Genomic DNA, 12,608 nt, shown 5'->3' with positions numbered 1-12,608 from the left:
TTCGCGAATTTCACGAGTCGGTTGCTATTCGCGAAATTAAAGACACGCAAAAATATTAACTCTGATCCCGATGTGAATGTGATGTATGCATGTACATTTGTCCGTTCAGCACAGGACTACGCAAGATCGCGAATTTAACAACTCGCGAAATCGTCGGGAGTGTCTGATTCGTGAAAATTTAGACTCGCGAAATATATGGCGTATACAGTATTATTTGTTTTTTCTTCAAATTAGTTATTCTTGCAGCAAGTTCTTTTTATAGCAACTAATTGATAAATTGTCCTTCATCAACATAAATACACATGGATTATTCAGTGTTTTGATAAAAATCATGGGCATACACATACTTGGCTTGGATTTGAACCAACAACCCCCTGGCTGCCAGACAGGTGTCATATCCACTAGGCTACCAAGCTTCCACCCAAAAGCCAGTGATGGCTCTAATCACTTGTAGCAACAGGCTCTGCACATTAGTTCAAATCAATGAGTTTTAATTGCATTTATGATTATGTATGTATGGCCATGATATTTAGGATGGCTGTTACTCAGAACACTGAATAACAAATGTGTATTTACATTGATGCAAGGCAATTTTTCAATTATTGTTATTTGTTGAAAATGTATCTAATCTACCTCACATATATGAGTCTAACCTCTTGTGAAGTAAAGAAAGAAAAACTATTCTTTGATGATCGTAGGTTTTAACCCATTGAAGTTGAGCTGTTTCATTTAACACACATTTCTCATAGACACCTGGTGGGGTATACACTCAAGACTTGTCTTCAATGGGTTTAATGGCTCAGAAGGCATCAATTGGATTGAGGATTGGTGGGTAGAGAGAGATAGAATATGCAAGAGAAAGAAATAATTTCAAAAAATTGCATCTGTAAAAGTGAGACTAGTCACATCCTGGGGTGTTTATGTATCCCAGTCATGTTGACATGAGCGGAGGGCATACCAGGAAAGGTCATCTGGGGTCACAGAAAGTGTAAACTGTGACCCAGCTCAGGCTCCCTTAATTTCCTCTCTTCCCTGGACCCCTCCCCCTTCTCTCACCCTCTGTGTGTGTGTGTGTGTGTGTGTGTGTGTGTGTGTGTGTGTGTGTGTGTTTGTGTGTGTGTGTTTGTGTGTGTGTGTGTGTGTGTGTGTGTGTGTGTGTGTGTGTGTGTGTGTATGTGTGTCCCCCCCCCCCCCCCTCACTTCTTTCCTATCTTCTTCCCTGTTGCCAGTTTGGGTCAATTGAAACAATCACAGAAGTTCCATGCTGTTTGGTTGCTACATGACCTGTCCATTTCTGTGATATGGTACTTTTCGAATTATGGGAGCATAATCATATGTTATGGTCTTGTGATATTGCTATAATGCATAGAATAGTATAATGTTGGCAGTCTTGGTAACTAGAGCTGCAGGTCTATCTGTATGGAGGATGAGTGTTTATAATGTGCAATATTTATATAATCATGCTCTTGTTTAAGAAAGATAATGATTTCAATTACTGATCAAAATATGTCTGTTTGAAATCTGTTTTAAAGATAAATCATCCCCTGACACAAGACCCCCTCCCCTGTCCATCCTGAAAAAAATAAAGAAGAAAGAGGATACACATATTAGCACAGTTCACTTGAAATGTGATGATATAATTCTCGATGCAGTCTTAACCCATAATTATCTGTGAATTAGATTACGTGTAGTAGCATACACTCAGTCAAAAGGCATCACATCATCAGTTTGGGGGAAGATAACTAGAACCCATGAATGGCAAAATGCCTCATTGGAGCACACCTTCTGTTGTTTGAAAAAATAACAGCAGAATTGGCCTGAGTTTGAGGCAGTCTCTATTTGTGGTACCTGGTGAAAATCAGTTTCGATGTGGATGCACCCGCCTTAAAGATAGAGACAGAGTCTAGAGGGAAAGAGAGACTTGCCCAGCTGCATGCCCCTGTTAATCCACAGCACCCAAGGAGGAGGTGGGCTACTGGTGGGGATGTGATCGATGTGTGTGTGACAGATGGGAGGAGGGATCCCAACCTCCTCCACATTCCTCCAAGTTGATTTGTCTGCACCGTCTCGTAGATGTACGAGTTGTACCTCGGCAACACACCGTTACCTCGCCTGGATTTCCAAATGTACCTTCTCTCTTTACATTCTTCACAGTCACTTACTTACTAAATTCTGTTAAAGCTTGATTCACATAGATTTCCTTTTATTAAAACTGTTTTCATGCAAAGAAAAAGTTATAAAATCCATCTAGGAATGAGTGTGTCATATATCATAGTTCCAGAAGAGTCCATGTTGTAGGTACCATCAAAGAGTTTAAAGTTACTTGTCATGTCCCACAAGTTATGTTTCAATCTAATCTAATTGGCCTGAGTTTGAGGCAGTCTCTATTTCTGGTACCTGGTGAAAATTAGTTTTGAGGGAATCCCCTCCCCCTGACCATGATTAGGATTTTCTTTAGAGATTCTCACTATGTAAGTTTCCATCGTTTTGCTTGATTTTTTTTTTCTTGACATCTTTCATATGAAACAGGCAAGGATATTTTGTATGGTGATCAATAGACAGTCATTTGGAATAAGCCATATGATACCAATCTGCCAGATCTCTTGAAATTAAGATAGGCCAAGCTGACTTTAAGTATACATACTATTATCTGATATTGTTTATTCAAACTCTACTGATATGTTTTTTTGTTGGTTTTGTTGCAAGGGATGTCAGTCAAAATAACTTTCTTTCTCTGAGTTTGGAAAGCTGCTGACGTAGCATTGATTCTTGCCACACATGCCAAGTTGTAAAAGCATTGTATGCTGATACATGATTTTCATATTTGCAATGTATGTTTGCAACATCTGCTAGACATTATCACATGATAGAGAATGGTGAGGAATGTAACATTATGTTATGCTTTGTTGTAGATATCCCAGATAAATATACAGTTTTGGAAGTAGAGCTAGATCACTTTAATATTTCATTCAGTCTCTTTTTCATGTGGATAGCAGCTAAATCAGCAGTTTGATCTTCATTTTGTTTTCTTCTTACTGGCCCCTACAGACTCCACCTTGCTTTCCTCATTTTGTGTTGGTGTATTTCTTTCCTATCTGTTTTTATTTATTTTTTATTTATCTTATTAACCTGCAATCCACTTGCACTTTTTCTGCATGCCCCCAACATCTCCATTCCAGGTTCCTCGAAAATTGCATTTGTCTCCATCAAATTTAATCTTCAGTGCTGTTTTTATTTGTGATTCATGTTCTACTTTTTGCTGTCCTATGGGACTCTTTAGTGGCCGGCTGCTGCAGAAGTCATTATTGAAAATTGCCTTTACCTGTCAGAGTGGTGTAAGGCCCCCGTTCAGACCAAGGAAAATTTCAATAGATCGCCCAGGTGTGCTCGCTGATATTTTTGTGGTCTGAGATTTCTGTTTCTAGTGAACTTCTGTTGCAGAAGAGATGCTAGCTTGAGCGAAATTTACATACTTCACTCCCTTACCATTCTATTATTGGATTTGTCCCATTGCGTCCTGGTGGTTCTTTCAATGTAAAGTTCAATGGTGGTTCAATACATGACAAGATATTTAGCAGTTCATTTGTAGATCTTAATCTTTCTGATGGAACCTTTGGATGTGCTCTGATCTTGCTGTCTGGATTGTGCTACTGTTATTAGGTGACGTGTGCACACAGCTAGCTGATACCTGGAACTCCCTTTTTTTCCCCTTTTTTGTACTTGTAGTTATTTTCTTCACATTTCTCATCGCCTTTCATTCTGAAAGGTAGGAAGGAAATCCATACGTTGACATTCATTGCTGATAAAAGGCAAATTTCATATATTGGCTGTGGAAATGCTGGGAGTCTTCCGGGGTGAATTTGGTGTGAAAGGGGGAGGGGGCAGATGATTCCTCTTGTGCACCCACTCCGCCCAACCTGCACCCTCTTTTCCCACCCTGGTGTCTTCAGATCCCCTCTCATGCCAGCGCCCAGGTGCCTGTGGGAAGACGTAAAGCTATCCCAAAGGTTAAATTGCATTGACAGCACAGATCTGCCTTTCCATTTATCACCAATTGAGTTGGCCCATAATGACATATATACCTGGATTTGTGTACCAACTTTTGTATGCCTTCTTCACACCGCGAAGGATCGAGCCCGAGCTTTTTTATTTACCCCCACTTAGAAGTGAGCCCTCTATAGTAACAAACATGACAAATACAATGGTAGTCAAATTTAGATGTCTGTTATGACCATGAATCTAAAGTTGCCAATATATGTGAAAACTACCAGAATTCCATTCAAGAATAAACCCAAATGATGATAATAGGCAGCTGATATATATGTCCGAGATCAAGTAGAGATATAATGTTTCTTGAAATGTTTACTTCCATGACCTCTTTCTTTATATACCTTATTTGGTGCACATGATGCTTTATAGTTGTTCTTCCTGGGTTACAATTCACATGGTTATACTCATTCTTTTGCAGTATCATTAGAAATGATATTTTTGTGTTATTTGGCAGAATGTCTGTTTTGGCAGTTTTGTAAAATAGTGTTTTTCTCCTTTATTCTGCAAGTATGCAGATCAGCTTAGATGTCATCCAAACATAATTTCACATAGCCTTTGAGCAAAATCAACACAGTGAACACAATGATGTCAGGACAAAAGTTAGGGTTACGGTGTGGCATGGTTATGAAATGTAATGTATACATGTTAACCCATTAAGGACGAGTCCCGAGTATACTCGGGCAGGCGTCTATGGGAAATGCGTGTTGTAGCAAAATCAAACTGTCCTCAGCGGGTTAATGTGGAAATAGTGTACATTGCTGCAGAGCTTTATTTTTGGACTCTAGTCAGAGTTGAATGATTCTTTGCCGTGCCCTTTTGGCCAAACTGTGGACCTGGCTGAAATTGTGTCAACAAAAAAACAAACAAAAAAACTAGGAAATGGGCTGCCTAGTGTACACAGGTCTAACCACAAAGTAGATTATACGCATCTTAGGCCAGGCATCCATTACTAAATGCAATTAGTCTTGTGTGCTGAGGAAATGAGACAGAAAAACGCTTTAAAGGGAAAATCAGGCATCTGGTAAGGATGGAAAATCAGTCTTAACCCATTGAGGACGGGCTGATATTGCTACAACACACATTTCCTATAGACACTTGCCTGAGTATACTCGGGACTCGTCCTCAACGGGTTAAGGGGAGACTTGACTGTTACAGATGGAAAAAGAGACAAGAACAGCAATTAAAAGAGTTGAGATTGTTTGTGCATTCATTTGACAAACATTACTGGAAGACTTAAATTTCTGTGCATTTATATTAGAAAATCTTGAATACTAGACAGTTATACAGGAGATGAAGCTGTGAAATGAATATAGGACAATGGGATGTTGCGTATGGCAATTAACAGTTTCTATTGGCACAGACCGATGCAGGGCAAGTAGCTTGACTGCTTTGGTGATAAAAAAGCCAACTTTTGTTGATCTTAGTGACGCAAACAGTTCACTTACTTCAAATCTTTGTTCTCTTAATTTTTTTCCCCATGCACTTACAGTATCAGCCTTTAACATCATTGGCTGGGACCAGCAGATGCATGATGGGATATTATGCATGTTTGATTGCTTGATTTGACTGAGTCATTACTTTTTCTATGCCTAAGTGATGGAATGTACATTACGTCATGGTATTTCTTGATCGATTTTAACTAGCATGGGCTTTACTTCATCCTTACCATTATGGGACTCAGTATCGTTGTGAAAATAGAATGGTATGCTGCCCCCATGTGATGAAGGAATGTACAGGTAGATCATTTACTCCAGACAGCATGATTGCATGCAGTATCATACCACGCTGTCGAGATTGTGAAATCACTGAGGCAGAAGTGTTCCCAGTTGATGGTCCCCATTGTGAAAACTGTCTGCTGCCCTCACTCAATCAACTAAACTTGGCAGCACCACGGGTCCTCAAACATATGCAACTGTGCGAGATGTTGCCAGCTCTTGTACATCTACTCATTGAGATAGATATAATTTCACTGAGCCATGCAAGATTAAAAAGCACCCAATCTTTTTTTTTTAACCTTTGTCCTAGTAAAAAAAAAAAAAAAAATAAGAATGATTGATCTGGCATACTCCAAGATTTGCTTCATTATTGACTTTATAGGATTTTGTGAAGACAAGACAGAGCCTGTCAGTGTACTTGTGTTATTGTGGTGAATATAGGAAATAGAACAAAAAATTTAGTATGTCAGATTGTGAATGAACCCCCTGTTGATCAGCCTGGTGGTTTTGTTCATCAAGTAAGAACACTACACTGTAATTCCAAGTATTGGTCAAACCTGTCTTAGCAGCCACCTGTCTGTAGCACCATCGTACTATATGACCACAAAAAAAAAAAAAAAACCCTCTATGCATAAAAGCCATTTTTGAGCTAGACAGCATGTATATAGCAGCCACCTGTCTATAGTGGCCACCCATTTTTTGTCTCCCCTGGGTGGCTGCTATAGACATGTTAGACTGTAATTCAACGAGGTATACAAGTGATACTGTTTGAAATTGAAAAGTATTTACAGTTTCATCAATTTTTCGAACATACAAATCACTTTCAGATGAGAATTTGACAGTGAGTGAACTGAAAGAAAAATGTTTCAATTTGGAAAAGCATAATGTCATAATTTTGTGTACCGGTACTTGGAAAAAGAAATCATTGCTCAATCTCAGAGTACATAATTTGTAACTTAAGTCCATTTGCAGCTTTAAAGCAATGTTGTGTGCAGAGATCGGTTTCATTTGAAGCTCTTGAGAATTGGAACACTGGATGTAAAGGTAATCCGAACATCAATTATTTGAATACCTGCCTTCGTAGAGCCAGGTGTTGCAGTACAGGTTGCAGTGCCCACATCAAAGAAAAGAGGCACTTTTTCTTTTTCTTTTTTTGGAAATTGGTCATTTGACCTCCAGTGTGGAATGAAAACCTTGTATAGTGACTCCGTCAAATTGACTGTCACCTCAACGGCCTTACCTTCCCTAATTGCCCGTGATCATCCAATGTAAATAGGAGCCAACCAGAAGCAGTTATGATATATCACATTGCTGGGTGTATTCTTCGTGTGGCTGTATATACGCCACGGGATCAGCGAGTCCCGACTAACCTAGGCTAGAATCGCCCGCGGCTGCAAGCTTTTTGACTCTGGGGGGGGGGGGGGGGAGGCAATGGGGGGATGAATTTAGACCAGATATTTGACATTTGATTCCCAATTTGTCTCTCATTTGCCCAGAGTACACACAGGACTCTGGTGAAAGGCAAGCAATTTATCTCATGGCTGTAGTATTTGCAAGAGTATAATATATAGGTCTCTCTACTTCATTTTCTATTCTCTCTCTCTCTCTCCCTCTTTTTCTCGTTGTTTTTCACTCACTCTCACCCATCTCTCTATTGCAGGTACACTTTTATTATTGAAAGTCTTCTCTTTTCTTCTGATGAACTCTCCCCATGCACTCTTTATAAGTCTGGTCATTTGAGCTTCGTGCAATCACTGACATTTTCAATTCTTGACTGTGATGCTGTTCGGAGAAACGCCAATTGATGGCACAAAAATAAAAAATTTGATGGCGAATCAAACTTACGTCCTGTAAAACCAGAAATTTTTTTCATGCATTCTAATTTCAAATTTCAGGAGAGTCAAGATATGCAAAATTAAGATGCATGCTGAAGTTCTTGTCCACATTATATGCATTGAATGCCAGTGGCAATTTGGGAAAATTTCATGCGGTGAAAAAGGCTGTAGGCTTCAATTCACAAAAATTTCATCCCACGAATGTTTTTGGTTTTACAGTACATACAAAGATGGGACTGGTAATACTTATCCTGATAGTGACATCTATTGTTTAAACACAGTCTAGATATGTCTCCAAATTTCTTGAACATAAAACAGACGAACATTATCATCAAATATAGATGTCAAGTGAATCATTGGAATCTTTGGACCTCATTCTTTTACGGAGAGGAAAAAGGATAGGAGAGTAGATACTGTAAAAGTGGACATTTTTGCGCGACTAACTTTTTTGTGCTTGGCCATGTAAGAAGATTTTCCTGTGTTTTTAATTCTGTGGAATCAAGATAGCAACTACTGGAACATATGGGAAGGAAAAATATTTGCGTGCTTTTATTTTCGCACTAGTTTCTGGTTGCATGAAATGTGTAAAAATTTCCACTTTTACAGAAAGATATTGTTTGCCCCTAGAATTGCATCTTAAAAGTGTACAGCAGAGATGAGTAGTGTCTGTTAACTGCGTACAAATTGATTGCAAAGAATGCAGTTATGACAAGCATTTATTGATGAAAATGTTCCCACCACCACCACCACGAATAACAACAAAAATCTTGACCTATTTGACTTGGGTGCTCAGGATCGAGTGTCCCCTTGCTTTCCTACGGCAATTATTCCTCCAGTCAGTCCTGATCTGGACTTGGTATTCTACCTCCTCAAGGGCCTTGAATACCCCTTACACAAAAATCTCAGGTTTGTGTACTGTAAAACACAATATTTTCGCGGCATTAAATTTTCACAAATTGGATCCCACAGGCTTTTACGCGACATGAAATTTTCGCGAGTTGCCTGTAACATTCGATGCATATAGTGTAGACGAAAACTTTCATTCATGTGCATTTTAATTTCGCGTATCCTAAGTCTCTCTCAAAATTCGAGAAATTAAAATGCACGCGAACATTCCTCGTTTTACAGTAGTTGTATCATAAGGAATGATCACATTTACCGGTAGTTGTCATCAGTTGTGGTGCTGACTGATTTCTACCGCCCTCGCTCTGTTAGCCATTATCCAGCATCTGTTGTCTTTACTATCATGTGCCCATTCATACACACGCTCTGCAAAGTCTTCAATTTGAACTGTTTCAATCTTTTATGATGAAATGCTTAAGTAAATATATTGCAGTTGAGCATATGACATGCACATAGTTTTCCCTGTATCATTAATGTATATTTTGTTAGATCATACCTATATTTTTATGCTGTATCTCGTTCATATTCTGACTTTTGTCTTTTGTCATATTTTTTTGTCATTTCAGATATACCATTCGTCACAGCAAGACCCAACAAGAGAGGTAAGAGCTGTTCAATTTTCAGACAAGATTTTTGTAAAGTCGCTCTATATGAGTCCCCATAGCAATCAGAAAATGAAAGTGAAAATTGTTATTTATGAGCAAATCATCTTGAGGTATGTCACTTTGTGTGAGTGGCAATAGGTTGATAACTCTTTCAGATAGCATACAACATTATTGCAAACAGATGATAAACAGTCACCACATAATCAGAAAGTGAAAGCAAAGATTGTTATTCAAGAATGAATCATTTTATGGCTTGTCACATTGATTGTCAATAAGTTGTCATCTCTTTCATGTAGCATACAACATTGTTTTGATGTGAGAAGCGGAATTGATGGAAACAAACGACAAACAGACCACGGAATCAAAAAGTGAAAGTGAAAATTGTTATTCAAGAATGAAGTTTTGTAGTTCGTCGCTTTGATTGAGTGGCCATAGATTGTTAACTCATGTATGTAGCAGACAACATTGTTTTGACTTGAGAAGCAGAATAAATGCAAACAACAACAACAACAACAACAACAACAACATGATGATGACTTGATTATCAAGAGAATGGTATAAAATGAGTAGAGAAGTTAAATTAATGTTGTGGACTGACAACGTCCTGATTTTCATGTGATAGGCAAATACCAGACACACCTTTCCCCTTTCATACGACTATGAAAATAAGTTTTTTGTTTTTCTTTGACTTTCTAGGTGTACTTCAAATTTTATGTGCTTTGATTCATGTATGATGTCAATGTATTATGGAGTTATGCCACTAACTGTCATTATTTCTAATTTCTATAGCCCCTATAATAATACAGTGGTAATTTTGCTTCATTTCAAATGATTTTGGCAATGATGTCAACAATAAGTCATGATGTCATCATAAATGAAATGTTCATTTTTTTTTTTTATAGAGATGTGGATACCCACACAAAAGTTGATATGGTTTCTTTCACTTTTGCATTGAGCCTGTTCTTTACTTTTTTTTGGGGGGGGGTAGGGGTGGAGGTTGCTCCTCACCCCTCACTCCAACCCCCAAGCCCCCTCCCCCGTAAAGGACCCAAGAATAGGTACATTCATGCTCCAGCAGAAACCTATTGTACTTTGAGATTGTATCATCTGATATCTCGGCGTCTTCGTGTCCCTTCCAGCGCTGACATTCCGACGATCGCCAACCTTTTCTCTCTTGGTTTCTCTTTGTCCGGAACGGAGTAAACCAACATGTAATCCCTTCTCGCCTTTATTTCACATCACATTGTAGCAAGGGCATATTGGCGATCTATTGTTTGCCGGGATTGTTGGTCATTCACCATGATTTGTTTTGATATTTAATTCTATGTAATATAGATGTATCCCACCCCCCCCCCCAACACACACCCACACATCAGATAGATTAACCCCAATACGCAAATGAAAGAGACCAGGGATGGGATAAAGAGAGAGTATAGTTTTCGCCCCAAGTTAAGCTGTTCCCAACCCAGTATTTTCCCACCGTTGATTTGGGAGAGGTGCCCGTGGACAAGGGCTTGTCACCGATACCTGTTAACTTCAGCCGGTGAACATGCAATGAGGCCTAATAATACATTTCACACTGATGGTACATTATGTAGTTAGGGGACACCAAAGTTCCAGCCCTTGCCTGCTGATGGTAGAGTCTTGCCATATTCTGTCAAATTATAAATGAATAAAGACAGAATAAACTGACCAGAAAGAATATAAATTATTAGTGGAAAAGTGAGCAAAGAAAATGGGATTCCATTGGGATTCGAACCCGAGACCTCGGGATTGCTAGACCGGTGCTCTACCGACTGAGCTATAGAAAGCCCTAGTGCAGTGTTCGTCCCAGAAACCCTTAATTCTCAATGCTCGGGTGGTCAGAAGCTATAGCAGTGTGTTTGTGTGTGACACACACGCACACACTTGAACCTGGCATAAACCCGAAGGATAATTCAACTTGGGGATAAATGCGAGCACCGGTCTAGCAATCCGGAGGTCTCGGGTTCGAATCCCGATGGAATCCCATTTTCTTTGCTCACTTTTCCAATTATAAATGACTGATATCTTTTCTGAACAATGCCATCTTAGAAGAAGCTTTTTGTTGACTAGGAGTCATTTGTATGTTTATATATTTGTTGTGGCTAATGTAATCTGTCAAATTTGTGGCCTGTCAATGAAATGGATGGGGAGAGAGATCTAAGACTCTAGGGGAAAGATGATGATATTGACATAGGAAAAAAAAAAACAACCCAAACTCTGATGAATTCAGAAGAAAAAATAAAAGAGACCAACAATGATAACACTGGTCAACAACAAATTTGTTGTCTGCGTTTTTTCAGCTGATGTAGGGTAAACCTGATGCGCTGAATCCAAAAATCATATTGGTTTTGCTCAATCAGGTCAAGTTTTTGAGCTACGGCCACATGTCGTTTTTTACGTTTTTGTTCACATTAACGCATGTGTGGAGCATTTCAGAAGAAGTCGGTGGGGGTAAAATGCCATTTTGATTAATTGTTTTGATTGGAAATGTTTGTTTTAATGACAAAAAGTATTCAGGTCCGATAGTTCTGGGTGATTATGTCGAAAATGGATCAGTTTGTAGTCATAAAAACCTTGAAATCTTCCAAAAATTAGTGCAGTAAGGCATAAAGTTGATGGATCAAAACTAAACTTGATGGGGCAGCCACCCCATGAAGTGTGTAGGAAACTCCACTTAGGCATGAATGGGTGTTTTCGCTTCATGGGACAACAGAGTGGCTTCACCAAGTACCCATGTTTTTTGTGCATGTGGGATAGTAGGGACCGTGCTCGGCATTACACGAAGAAGGACTGGCCTGTAGGCCTACGAGAGGAATTGGTGCCTTGCAAAGAAAGGAATGTCATCAACGACCCTCTGGTGGACCGTGACAGAATACTCTTCCCACCGCTGCACATCAAGCTCGGCTTAATCAAGCAGTTCACCAAGGCTCTGGACAAGGATGGTGACTGCTTCACTTACTTGTGCCAGGCTTTTCCAGGATTGTCCATGGAGAAACAGAAAGCTGGCATCTTTGATGGTCCTCATATCCGTCAGCTCATCAGGAGATCCAGAGTTCGAAAACTCAATGAATGAAGTGGAACTGGGAGCATGGAAAGCATTTGTTCTGTTAGTAAAGAACTTTCTTGGCAACATTAAAGCCAGAAACGACGCAGAACTTGTCAACAACATGCTGACTGCTTCCAGACACCTTGGATGCAACATGAGCATCAAGATGCACTACCTATTTTCACATATGGACCGGTTTCCTGAGAACCCGGGTTCAATGAGTGACGAGCAGGGGGAGAGATTCCATCAGGACATGAAAGAGATGGAGACCAGGTATCAGGGTCGCTGGGACGCAGTCATGATGGCTGACTACTGTTGGACTCTGAAGAGAGACCTCCCTGATGCTGAGCATTCCAGGAGTTCGAAGAAACGAAAGTTCAAGCCCTGAAGTTTGAACGATGTGAAGCAACATGCAATTTACGTGTACTTA

At 39.5% G+C, this 12,608-nt stretch overlaps 1 protein-coding gene across 1 annotated transcript in view; it reads left to right on the top strand.

Annotated features, from left to right (window-relative positions):
- The window catches only part of LOC140238629 (uncharacterized), a 116,588-nt gene extending 104,383 nt beyond the window's left edge, over window positions 1–12,205 (top strand). Inside the window, exons 2-4 of the mRNA XM_072318529.1 lie at window positions 9,070–9,105; window positions 10,154–10,166; window positions 11,890–12,205. Of these exons, the coding sequence (XP_072174630.1) occupies window positions 9,070–9,105; window positions 10,154–10,166; window positions 11,890–12,205 (365 nt within the window). The remainder of the gene's footprint in view (window positions 1–9,069; window positions 9,106–10,153; window positions 10,167–11,889) is intronic.
- The last annotated feature ends 403 nt before the right edge of the window (window positions 12,206–12,608 follow it).

This window comes from Diadema setosum, chromosome 15 (assembly GCF_964275005.1).
Source record: "Diadema setosum chromosome 15, eeDiaSeto1, whole genome shotgun sequence".
NCBI classification, from domain to species: Eukaryota; Metazoa; Echinodermata; class Echinoidea; order Diadematoida; family Diadematidae; genus Diadema; species Diadema setosum.
This window is presented reverse-complemented; position numbering and strand designations above follow the sequence as displayed.